Consider the following 12,500-nt stretch of genomic DNA (forward strand, 5'->3'; position numbering starts at 1 on the left):
CTCTTCTTCTCTTCTTCCTTTTTTTCCGTCTCTTCCTCTTTTCTTCCTTCTCTCCTACTCTTCTTCTTTCTCTTTCTCCTTCTCTTCTTCTTTCTCTTTCTCCTTCTCTTCTTCTTTCTCTTCTTCCTTCTCTTCTTCCTCCCAGAAGCGTATATGGCGATTATAAAGAAAAAGAAAAGAAAAGAAAAGAAAAGAAAAGAGGAAAATAAGTAGAAAAATAAAGAATTCTCATTTTTCCCCTCACTTACATAGACAAAGAAAATAAGATAAAGTAAGGAAAACTCTCACTTTTTCCCCTCACTCTTACTTTTAACAATAAGATCAAGGAAAAAGTAAAAATGTGAACAATTTTCTCATTTTTCCCCTCACTTGCTCACACACAAAAAGGAAAAAGAAAAAAGTAAGCCAATCTCTCACTTTTCCCCTCATTTTCTTTCAAGAATTAAAGAAAATATGAAAGTAAAAAAGTAAAGGATTTTCTCATTTTTCCCCTCACTTATATAGACAAAAAAAAGAAAAAGTAAGCCAATCTCTCATTTTTCCCCTCACTCTTGGTTTCAACAGTTAGAGAAAATAGAACAAGTAATAAAAGTAAAGGATTTTCTCATATTTCCCCTCACTTACATAGAAAAAGAAAAAAAGAAAAGTAAGCAAATCTCACTTTTTCCCCTCACTCTTCTCTTACTTTCAACAAACTTTCAACAAATAGAGAAAAATATAAAGAAGTAGAAAAGTCAAGAATGTTCTCATTTTTCCCCTCAATTACTTATAGACATCAAAAAAGATAGAAGTAAACAAATCTCTCTTTTTCACCTCTCTTTCAACAATTAGAGAAAAGAGAAAAAAGTAAAAAAAGTAAAGGATTTTCTCATTTTTCCCCTCACTTAGAGACAACTTAAAATTAAAGTAAACAAATCTCTCTTTTTCCCCTCACTCAATTTCAACAGTTCGAGAAATTAGAACAAGTAAAATATAAAGAATTTTCTCATTTACACTTATTTACACAGACAAAGAATAAAAGAAAGAAAAGTAAGCAAATCTCTCACTTTTCCCTCACTTTTACTTTCAACACTTACAATAAAAAATGCATAAAAATAATGAATAAATAAAGCGACACAGTTTTCCCCCTTTTCATTTTTTCCCCTCGTTTTTCAATTTTTCCCTCAGAGAGTCAAAACAAACACGTGTCTTTCCTCAACCTGTCCAAACACGTTTTCTTCTTTGTAGTGTATTTGTCCACTCAGCTGTTTTCCCTCCATTTTCTTTCTCTTTTCCTTCTCTTCCTTTTTATTCTCTTTTCCTTCTATTTTCCCTTTTATTTTCCTTCCTTTTTCCTTTCTTTTCTTTTGGTATATTTCTTTGTATTAATATTTTTTTTCATTTTCTTTCTCTTTTCCTCTTTTCTTTCTCATTTCCTTCTTTCCTTCCTTTTTCTGGTATGATTTTCTTTTTTTTTTTATTTCTTTGTTTTCACTACACACCGCTATTAAATGTGGTCTCTCTCCTGTTTTTCTTTCACTTTTTCTTCTTTTCCTTCTCATTTCCTTCTCGTATAATTTTCTTTTTCATTTTCTTGTCTTTGTTTTCACTACACACCGCTATCAAGTGTTCTCTCAGCTCGTTTTCTTAAATTTTCCTCCTGTTTTCCTTTTTTCTTTTCATTTTTTTCTTTTCTTTCTAATATTTTGTGTAATAATTTTCTTGTCGCTGTCTTTGTTTTCACTACAGACCTTCATCAAGTCCTGTCTCACCTGCTTTTTCCTTTTCTTTTCTTTTTCTTTTCTTTTTCTTTTCCTCTTTTCTTTTTATTTTCCTCTTTTCTTTTTTGGGTAATATTGTTTAGTTTTTGTTATTTTGTTTTCTTGTCTTATCGATTTCCTTGTTTTCACTTTTGTTTTTCTATTATTTTCTTTTTTTTTCTTTATTTTTACGGTTTTATTGTTTTTTTTTTGTTAATTTTCTTCTTTTATATATTGAAGTAATTTGTTTGAGGTCTTTCTTCATTCCTTTTTTTTTTACTTTCCCTTTTCAGCATTTTTCTGGATTTCTTTCCGCCATTTTTCGATTCATTTCTTTTCTAATCAATTAATTCACTTTTTCCAAGCTTTTTAACCTTTTTCCATTCATTTTCCTCCCATTTCATGTTTCTCACAAATTTTTCATTTTCCATCACAGTTTCTACTTTCATTCCTGTCTAGATTGTTTTTATTTTTCCTCCTACTTCTACCATTTCCTTTTTCTTTCACGTGCAGTTCTATTTGGTGATTTTAAACAAAAAAAAAAAACTCATTTCGGTTGATTAGAATAGTGAAGACTGTGGCCATTAATTCTGTGACCACCATAGACTCTTCCTAAAATGGTCCAATCGTACACAAATCTCAAGGTAAAAACTCGTCCCGGTAATGAAGGAGTTGAAATAGTGAAGACTGTAGCCATTAATCTTCTGACCACCATAGACCCTTCCTAAAGTCAATAAAATCCCCCAATCGCACACAAATCTCACGGTAAAAACACGTCCCAGTACTGAAAGGGATTAACAAGCGGTGTATCCTTCGTAGGAGTTCGCGTCGTTGCCAGGGAGGGAGAAGTGCCTGTAGGAGAGGAAGTCCTTAGCTGGGGGCGGCTCTGGCTTATCCTGCTCGCGTCTGTTCTTGCACACTTGGCAGCAGCAGACAATGGTTCCTGTGACGATGAAGATGAAGATGCCCAGGGAGACTCCGATAATGATGGCCAGGCGGTTGTTGAGCACCACGTGGGCCTGAGGCTGCTCCAGGGTCTTGACGCGTGTGCATTTCGTGTCCAAGTCCTGCAGAAGGCGGTGAAGGAGAGAGAGAAAGAGGGGGGGAGAGAAAGAATGTGGTTAGGTTAGGTTAGCTTTGGTGTGTTTGTGTGTGTGTGTGTGTGTGTGTGTGTGTGTGTGTGTGTGTGTGTGTGTGTGTGTGTGTGTGTGTGTGTGTGTGTGTGTGTGTGTGTGTGTGTGTGTGTGTGTGGTAACAACTATAGAATGAAAAGAAAAAGTAAACAAGAGAGAAAACTGAAGAAAAAGATTGTAGAAATGAGAAAGCGAGAACGAGAGCGAGAGCGAGAGCGAGAGAGCGAGAGAGAGAGAGAGAGAGAGAGAGAGAGAGAGAGAGAGAGAGAGAGAGAGAGTTCTAATTTGCCTAATCTGAATCATGAGAACTTACTTTGGCAATAAAAAATAACTTTCCCAGATAATGACCTGAAACAGAGAGAGAGAGAGAGAGAGAGAGAGAGAGAGAGAGAGAGAGAGAGAGAGAGAGAGAGAGACAGAGACAGAGAGAGACAGAGAGAGAGAGAGAGAGAGAGAGAGAGAGAGAGAGAGAGAGAGAGAGAGAGAGAGAGAGAGAGAGATACAACCACAGCTATAGTTTACCTAAGACACACAAAACACCTGGAAATTAATGAGAGTTACCTGGCGAACCATAAACACCTCTCCCTCTCCCTCTCTCCCCCCCCTCTCTCTCTCTCTCCCTCTCTCTCACGTGATGAATTACCTGGACTACCTGTGGGTTTACCTGTAATTAAGAAGGCATGGGAGTTTGTTTACCTGTGTTTTTTTTAAAAGTCCATCACACCTTAAAGTTCACAGCGCAGCGAGGGGCGTGGGAGGGAAGTAATTAGCGTGGGAGGGAGGTAATGTGCGTGGGAGAGAAATGGATACCTCAGTGTGGGAGGAGGAGGAGGAGGAGGAGGAGGAGGAGGAGGAGGAGGAGGAGGTATAAGAGGAAGCGGTGGAGGTAAAGGAAGAGAGGGGAGGGACTTTCGTATGGTTTATCTTGTGTTGGAGGAAGGAAGGAAGGAAGGAAGGAAGGAAGGGAGAGAGGAAAGGAAGGGAGGGAGGGAGGGAGGGAGGGAAGGAGGAACGAAGGAGTGAAGAAGGAGAGAGAGAAGGAAGGAAGGAAGGAAGAGAAGAAGGAGAGAGAGAGAGAGAGAGAGAGAGAGAGAGAGAGAGAGAGAGAGAGAGAGAGAGAGAGAGAGAGAGAGAGAGAGAGAGAGAGAGAGAGAGAGAGAGAGAGAGAGAGAGAGAGAGAGGAAAAGAAAAATAATGAAGATAACAAGAAAGATCACAAATAACTGACTGATTAACCCAACCCAACCTAACCAATCACCTGAGGCTGCGTGGGCTGGGTGGGGGCGTCCAGGTAGGTGTGTGGGCGTGCGCGGCTGACGGGGCGGGCGGCGGTGGTGAGGCCCTGCACACACACCACGTAACTAGCGCCCGGCAGGAGGCCCTCGAGCTGGTATGTACGTGGCGAGGGCGGCAGACTCTTGGTGTTCAGGCTGCCCAGCACACGCCCGTCCCCTGCCGTGCGCTGATACGACACCTACGGGAGAGAGGACAGGAGGAGGAAGAGGAGGAAGAAGAGGAGAAAGAAGAGGAGGAGGAGGAAGAGGAGGAGGAGAAGGAGGAGGAGGAGAAGGAGGAGGAGGAAGAGGAGGAGGAGGAAGAGGAGGAGGAGGAAGAGGAGGAGGAGGAAGAGGAGGAAGAAGAGGAGGAGGAAGTGTTACTGAGTGGTCTCATCTATTATGAAAGGTATTTCCGTGTTTCGTGAGGACTGTGTGTGTGTCTTTTGTCTCCTCAGTTCCTCCTCTTTGGTTTTCACACACACACACACACACACACACACACACACACACACACACACACACACACACACCTTGAAGCCGTACACAGCGGATGAGTTGGTGGCCTGCCAGGACACGAGCAGTGACTGGCTCTGGATGTCCTGAATGGCGAGGCGCAGCACCACTGGCTGGGGACAGAACGCCGACGACGGAAGCAGCAGGAAGGCGCGCCCCTCCAGACCCTGCCGGGGAGAGAGAGGGCGGCGTCAGAGAGAGAGAGAGAGAGAGAGAGAGAGAGAGAGAGAGAGAGAGAGAGAGAGAGAGAGAGAGAGAGAGCGATAGTGAGAGGAGAACACAGGCTAAGGCGAGGAAAAGACAGACCGTGAAGAGATGAGAGGTGAGAGGAAAGCTGGTGTTGAGAGAGAGGGGAGAGAGAGGGATGGAGTGAATTCTTAGGGAGAGGGCGGGGAGAGTAATTAGAGAGGAAACAAGAGGGAAGAGAGGGAAACAGAGGAAAGAGACTGATGAAGGAGAGGAAACAGAAGGAAAATAGAAATACGAGAAAAAAAAATGTACAACGAAAAATAAAATGAACGATAGATATACAAAGGAAAACACACACACACACACACACACACACACACACACACACACACAGAGGTTAGGTTAGGTTAACTAAAAATTAATGATAGACATACAAAAGAAACCAACACACACACACACACACACACACCTTAGGCTGGGCACAGGTGAGGGCGGCTGGGTCAGGCACACGAGAGAGATGATCCTGCAACCACGCCCACATTTCCTTGACCTCACACCCACAATTCCACGGATTATCCCCAAGGCTCAGGGACACCAGGCTCCTCTCCACGGGCCGCAACACCGCCGTTCCGAGCCTTTCCAGGTAATTATCAGCCAGGTCAAGGTGTTGCAAGGTGGCCAGTGGGGAGAAGGCGCGGGGGTGTATAGTGGCCAGCCAGTTTGAGGAGAGTATCAGTCTCTCGATCCCAGTGCTGTGTTTGAAGGTGGCCTCCTCCAGCCCCGTCAGCATGTTGGCCGAGGCGTCGAGTACCTGAGGGAGGCGCAGAAGGTAAAGTAGTGAGTGTGCTGGGACGTGAGGTTCTGCTGGTGGTGGTGGTGTGGGTTGGGCTTTTTGGTGATTGCCTGACTTAGGGAGTGTGTGAGGGAGGGTGGCAGGGGAAGGCTGGGGAGTGTGTGAGGGAGGCTGGCAGGGGAAGGCTGGGGAGTGTATGACGAAGGGGTGGTGGGGTGTGCTGAGGGGTTGTGCTTGGTGGAGGGAATGAGGGAGGGAGGAGAGGGGTGGTGGTGGTGCTGGTGGTGGTGGCGGTCAAACACACACAAACAAGCGAGGGTGCGAGAGTTGTCTGTGTCTGCGGGATTAAAAACCAGCTCACATCCCCGCCAATTAAAGGAAGCCCCTCCACAGCCCACCCCACCCCTCCCCGCACCCCCAGGACCCTCCCACGTCCCACGCCTCTGCCCCCTACAAGCAGCAGCCTCACCTTGAGTGCCTGTGAGCCGGAGGGCAGCTGGTCGAGCTTCTTGAGGATATTGCCGGTGAGGTTGAGGTGCGAGAGGGACTTGAGGCCGCGCAGTCTCTCGCGCGGCAGCAGCTCCAGGTGGTTGAAGGCGAGGTTGAGGTGTGTGAGGTAGGTGAGATTCCTGAAGCAGCCCGGCGAGATCTTAGCGATGGCGGCGTGGGCGAGGTGCAGCCTGCGAAGGTTGGGCGTCAGCAGCAGGTCGTGGCTGGTGAGCAGCGTCAAGTTGGTCCTGACGGCCTCCAGCTCCTCCAGCATAGCGAGGGGCGGGCCACCGGCCACCAGGGGGCCCGTCACGCGGCGCAGCGGGTTGCCGGACATATTGAGGGTCTGCAGGGCGGGCATGCCGTCCACGAACATGGCGTTGGGGATCTGCATGAAGGCGTTGTCCGCCAGGCTGAGGCGCTCCACGCTCAGGTTGGCGAAGATTCCCGGCGGCAGCGTGCGCAGCTGATTGCCGGAAAGGTCCAGGTGGCGCAGGTGCTTGAGGCGCCCGAACACAGTGTTCTCCATCCTCCACAGCCGCGTGTCCGCCAGCAGCACCTCGCGCAGGCCGTCCAGGTCATTGAGGGAGCCCGTCAGCTCCTCCACTGGGTTGCCGTTGAGGTTGAGGACCTCCAGCTTGGTGAGGCCCTGCAGGGAGTCTAGCACACGGCTGGTCAGGTTGTTGTGGGACAGGTCCACCTCCCGCAGACCCTTCATCTTCTGGAAGAGCGCCGCCGTGAGGCCCCTAAAGCTGTTCCTGGCCAGATGCAGCACGCGCAGCTCCGAGGCCTCGGCCAGCAGGTGGGGCGGCAGTTGGTGCAGGCCGCAGCCGCTGAGGTCCAGGGTCTGCAGGCTGGGCAAGCCGTACAAGGCGTCCTCCTCGATGTTGTCCAGCTGGTTGTCGGCGACGCTGAGGCGCTTGATGCTGCGCACGTTGAGGAAGAATCGATTAAGGTGCTTGAGTCTGTTGGTGCTGAGGTCCAGCTCCTCCAGGTACAGCAGGTCCGTGAAGGCGTCGGGGTCAATGTCGGTGATCATGGAGCCGCGCAGCAGCAGGCGCGCCAGGGGAATGGTGCCCTCGAACATGTACCGCCGCACCACGAAGATCTCGTTGTGGGACAGGTCCAGCTCCACTAGGCGCTTCAGCCGCTGGAAGGTCTGCGGCTCTACGTCCATGATACGGTTGTGGGCCAGGTGCAGCCGCTCCAGGGAACGCAGCCCCTCGAACAGCGGCGAGCTGACGTGCTGTAGCTGGTTGCCAGACAGATTGAGGCGCTTCAGCTTCTTCATATTCTTGAAGCTGCGGTCCTGAATGGTGGAGATCCTGTTGTTCTCTAGGTAGAGCTCCTGCAGGGAGGAAAGGTCGCTGAACATGACGTTGTAGACGGTGGTGAGGTTGTTGTCGTTGATCCAGAAGATCTCCAGCTTGTTCTGGCCGCGGAAGGCGTCGGGGTGGATGGAGCGGATCTGGTTCCTGGACAGCTTGAGCGTGATGAGGTTGGCGGGGTAGCGGCTGAGGGCGTCGGGCAGCTCCTCCACCAGGTTGTTTTCCAGGTTGAGGTGCTGCAGGTTCTCCAGGGAGGAGAACGCCTCCTTGGCGATGTGCCGGATGCTGTTGTCCTGCAGGTGAAGCTCCAGCAGGTTGGGCAGCGGCGAGAACACCCCGCGTGACACGCTGCCCAGCCTGTTGCCCTGCAGCCGCAGTTCCCGCAGCTCCCCCAGGTGGCGGAACAGTCCTTCGGGCAGCTCGCGCAGCTTGTTGTCATCGAGGCTCAGCGAGCTGAGGCTGCGCGCGGCGGAGAACAGGCCCGGCGGGATGCGCTGCAGGTTGTTTGAACTGAGCTGCAGGTTGAAGAGCAGCTCCGTGGTGGCGAAGGCGCCCGTTTCGATGGTGTGCAGCTCGTTGTGCCGCAGGTACAGCACGGACAGCTTGGTGGAGTTGGCGAAGGTGTTGTTGTGCAGCCTGAGCAGGTTGTTGTTGTACAGGAACAGCTCCTGCAGCTCCGGTAGGTTGGCGAACAGACCGTCGCCGATGGAGTGCAGGTGGTTGTCGGCCAGGTCGATGAACCTGATGGCGGGGGTGTAGGAGAAGGTCTGCGGCGACAGCTGCAGCAGCTGGTTGTGGCTCAGGTACAGGGACTGCAAGTCCCCGTTGTTGACGAAGGTGTCCGGCGCAATGTGCGAGATGTGGTTCATGTAGAGCAGCAGCGACACCAGCGCCGGCATGGTGGCCAGCGTGTCCGCGCTCAGCTCCGTGAAGCGGTTGCTGCTGAGATCTAGCGCGCGCAGGGCCGGCAGCCGCGAGAAGCCGTCGCTGGCCACATCGGAGATAGTGTTGTAGGTGGCCTTGAGCGTCTGCAGCTTGGCGAGGCGGCGCAGCGCGGGGATGGGCAGCTGCTTTAGCTTGTTGTTCATCAAGTTGAGTTCCTCAAGGGTGTCCTCCAGGCCGTTAAAGGCGTACTCTGAGATGAGGCGGATGCCATTGCCCTTGAGGTTGAGCGTGACGAGGTGCATGTTGAAGAAGCTGTAGCTCTGCAGCTCTGTGATGTTGTTGGCCTCCAGGTCCAGCGCGCGCAGGCGCTGGTGGCGCTGCAGCGCGGCGTGCGGCACGTTCTTGAGGCGGCTGTGCATGATGGTGAGGCTCTGCAGGGAGTCCTCCAGGCCGCGGAAGCTGCCCTCCGTCACGTCCTGCAGGCTGGACTGGGAGATCTGCAAGCTGGTGACGCCCGCGCTGCGGCTGAACACGCCCGCGGGGAGCGAGGTGATGTTGGTGTCCAGGTCATAGATGCTGAGTGACTTAACAGGGCGGCGCACGAGGCCCAGCACCTTGCCCACCGTGGCCAGGGACACCATGGGGCACTCCAGGAACACACCGTCATCGAACTGGTAGCACGGACACCATGGGTTCTCCTCCCACGTTGGACAGGCCGTGCCCGTCACCAGCTCCCCCGCCGCTACCAGCCCGCCTCCGCTCGCGGCCGCCACCACCACCCACAATAGGGGCGCCACCCACAGCCGGGTCATGGCGGGGGCGGCCTCACCTAGCGGCCCGCCCGCACCTGCAACAACAAACATATCGTGTACACACACACACACACACACACACACACACACACACACACACACACACACAAAACTAATCCCTTATTTTCTCAAGCATACTAAAGCACACATCGTACTCTTTGCTCCCTGCCCACCCACCTCCCTCCATTCTCCACCCACGCCCCCCGTGAACTAAGCCCTTAACACTCCACTCCCCGACCCACGCCCGCCCCTCGCCGCCCGGAGCCCTGACGTCCTGAAGCCACAAGTAATGGAGTGATACCAGAAGGCTTGGCGTGGGATTCCAACCAACGCAGCGCAAGACAGGTATTCAGAGAGGCCTGGAAGGGTTAAGTGGCTCCATTCCGCCAGGTGTGTGTGTGTGTGTGTGTGTGTGTGTGTGTGTGTGTGTGTGTGTGTGTGTGTGTGTGTGTGTGACATACATACATACATATACAAGTGACCGCCTCGAGATCGAAAGAGGAGAAGACGGAGATGGATAAGAGAAAGGAGTAGAGAGGAGGAGGAGGAGGAGGAGGAGGAGGAGGAGGAGGAGGAGGGGGAGGAGAAGAAGGAGAAGGAGAAGGAGGAGGAACAGAGGGAGGTATATTCTCTTTAACTAGATAATATCGGCGGTCGAGAACACAGGAGGAGGAGGAGGAGGAGGAGGAGGAGGAGGAGGAAGAAGAAAGAAGAGGAGGAAAGCTTCTCAGGATCTCATTGCCTATAAAAAAAAAAAAATAGGATGGGAGAAAGAGGAGGCAGGGTAGACGAAGGAATGGAGGAAAGGAAGAGGAGGAGGAGGAGGAGGAGGAGGAGGAGGAGGAGGAGATATCGAGGGAGGAATATTTAGGAGTCCACCAGCAGAGTTATAGCCTGTCAACAATAGGTAAAATATTGCTCCGTGATCTTCTCTCTTGTCCCACTAAAGGCTCGTTTTCTCCTTTAGTTACCCCTTCCCCTCCGCCCTCACTGACCCCCGTTTTCTCTCGCTATTGAAAGAACATGGGGGGATGGGTTGGATACGAAAGAAAATGTGTCATAGCTCGTTTTCTCTCTAACTAAGTGATTTTTGTGTGATTTATAGAAAATGGGAGGGGAAATAAAGAAAATGGGACACGGTTTTCACATTTTCTTTTCCATTTAGGAAAAGTAGGTAACTGAAGATTAAAGATAGAGAAATTGAGTTGAGAGAATAGAGAGAGAGAAAAAAAGAGAGAGAAATAGATTAAGAGATAATTATAATTGATGAGAGGAGAGTGGTTAATTCTCTCTCTCTCTCTCTCTCTCTCTCTCTCTCTCTCTCTCTCTCTCTCTCTCTCTCTGTCAAATCCCAGTTAAGAAAATCGCTTTTAAATTATTAGTCATTTTCCATCCTCTTATTTCATCTCGCTAAGTATTCAATTAATTTCTCTCTCTCTCTCTCTCTCTCTCTCTCTCTCTCTCTCTTTCTCTTTCTCTCTCTCTCTCTCTCTCTCTCTCTCTCTCTCTCTCTCTCTCTCTCTCTCTCTCTCTCTCTCTCTCTCTCTCTCTCTCTCTCTCTCTCTCTCTCTCTCTCTCTCTCTCTCTCTCTCTCTCTCTCTCTCTCTCTCTTTCTCTCTTTCTCTTTCTCTCTCTCTCTCTCTCTCTCTCTCTCTCTCTCTCTCTCTCTCTCTCTCTCTCTCTCTCTCTCTCTCTTTATTTTCACAGATTCTTGGTAATGGAAATTTATGTTGTTGAGTGACCATACTGTGGCGTGAGGTTCATTATTCTGTTTACTACTACCACCACTACCACCACCACCACCACTGCTGCTGCCACCACTGCCACCACCACTGCTGCTGCCACCACCACCACCACCACCACCACTGCCACCACCACCACCACTGCTGCCACCACTGCTGCTGCTGCTGCCACCACTGCCACCACCACTGCCACCACCACCACTGCTGCTGCTGCCACTGCTGCTGCTGCTGCTGCTGCTGCTGCTGCTACTACTACTGCTGCTACCACGCCACTACCACTACTACTACTACTACTACTACTACTACTACTACCAATACCATGACTACTACCACTACTACTTAATACCAATACCACCACTACTACTACTACTACTACTTTTTGCGGTGGGCCTATAGCGCCTGTAGGCACACTTGTAGAGTGAATGGGAAGCGCTGTTCAGCTTCCGCCCATTAGTGGCGCAGGCAATTTTATTTATAGTGGTACTACTACTACTACTACTACTACTACTACTACTACTACTACCACTACTATTATACCCTAAACAGTGAATCATCTAGAAAAATCAGCTTTATTCTAACAGTAGATAAGGATGAAAATATTAGAATTCATAGAGCTTTGTAGTGGTGGTGGTGGTAGTGGTGGTGGTAGTGGTGGTGGTGATGGTGGTGCTGCCTGCCCTCTGGTGGCCAAACTAACAAGGTGTTCTTCATAACAACACTTCACGTAACACTATAAGCAAAAACATTCGCTCTCGCTTCTCTCCAATGACGTGAGCGAAACTAAAACGATTTGAATAGAAAAAATGGAATGAAAATAAAAAAAAGACACGAAACATTTTGAAATATTTGAGTTAACGTGTCGGTTTGTGAAAAATAAATATTAATAGTAAAAAATGTGATCATAGTTTTTACATTGGCAATCGAGCGTGGAAATTTGAATAGAGTAAAAAAATAAAATAAGTTACGAAAAAAACACTCTCTCTCTCTCTCTCTCTCTCTCTCTCTCTGGCGGTGGAGTCAATTAGCGGCACACCTGCACGAGACAGGTGTGGCGCCGCTGCTGCCCTTCTAGTGTGCCCCGCTATACCTGACTTCATACATGTCCCAACTCACTACACCTGACTTCACACCTGTCCCAATCACTATACCTGACTTCACACCTGTCCAACTCACTATACCTGACTTCACACCTGTCCAACTCACTACACCTGACTTCACACCTGTCCCAATCACTATACCTGACTTCACACCTGTCCAACTCACTATACCTGACTTCATACCTGTCCAACTCACTATACCTGACTTCACACCTGTCCCAATCACTATACCTGACTTCATACCTGTCCAACTCACTATACCTGACTTCACACCTGTCCCAATCACTACACCTGACTTCATACCTGTCCCAATTCAATATACCTGACTTCACACCTGTCCAACTCACTATACCTGACTTCACACCTGTCCAACTCACTATACCTGACTTCACACCTGTCCAACTCACTATACCTGACTTCACACCTGTCCCAATCACTACACCTGACTTCACACCTGTCCCAATCACTTCCTGGCCATGAAAAGAAAATAAACTAACAATATA

The 12,500-nt window shown here is 49.4% G+C and overlaps 1 protein-coding gene across 3 annotated transcripts in view; it reads right to left on the reverse strand.

Annotated features, from left to right (window-relative positions):
• Nucleotides 1-1,915: 1,915 nt before the first annotated feature.
• The window catches only part of LOC123502582 (chaoptin-like), a 21,096-nt gene continuing 10,511 nt past the window's right edge, over nucleotides 1,916-12,500 (reverse strand). For all 3 annotated transcript variants that reach the window (XM_045251737.1, XM_045251738.1, XM_045251736.1), the window contains exons 2-6: nucleotides 6,114-9,193; nucleotides 5,321-5,662; nucleotides 4,680-4,829; nucleotides 4,131-4,346; nucleotides 1,916-2,806 (exon numbers count right to left, since the gene is read on the reverse strand). In XM_045251737.1, coding sequence (XP_045107672.1) covers nucleotides 2,534-2,806; nucleotides 4,131-4,346; nucleotides 4,680-4,829; nucleotides 5,321-5,662; nucleotides 6,114-9,158 — 4,026 coding nt within the window. In that variant the 5' untranslated portion in view covers nucleotides 9,159-9,193 and the 3' untranslated portion in view covers nucleotides 1,916-2,533. The remainder of the gene's footprint in view (nucleotides 2,807-4,130; nucleotides 4,347-4,679; nucleotides 4,830-5,320; nucleotides 5,663-6,113; nucleotides 9,194-12,500) is intronic.

This window comes from Portunus trituberculatus, chromosome 12, assembly GCF_017591435.1.
Source record: "Portunus trituberculatus isolate SZX2019 chromosome 12, ASM1759143v1, whole genome shotgun sequence".
Lineage (NCBI taxonomy): Eukaryota > Metazoa > Arthropoda > Malacostraca > Decapoda > Portunidae > Portunus > Portunus trituberculatus.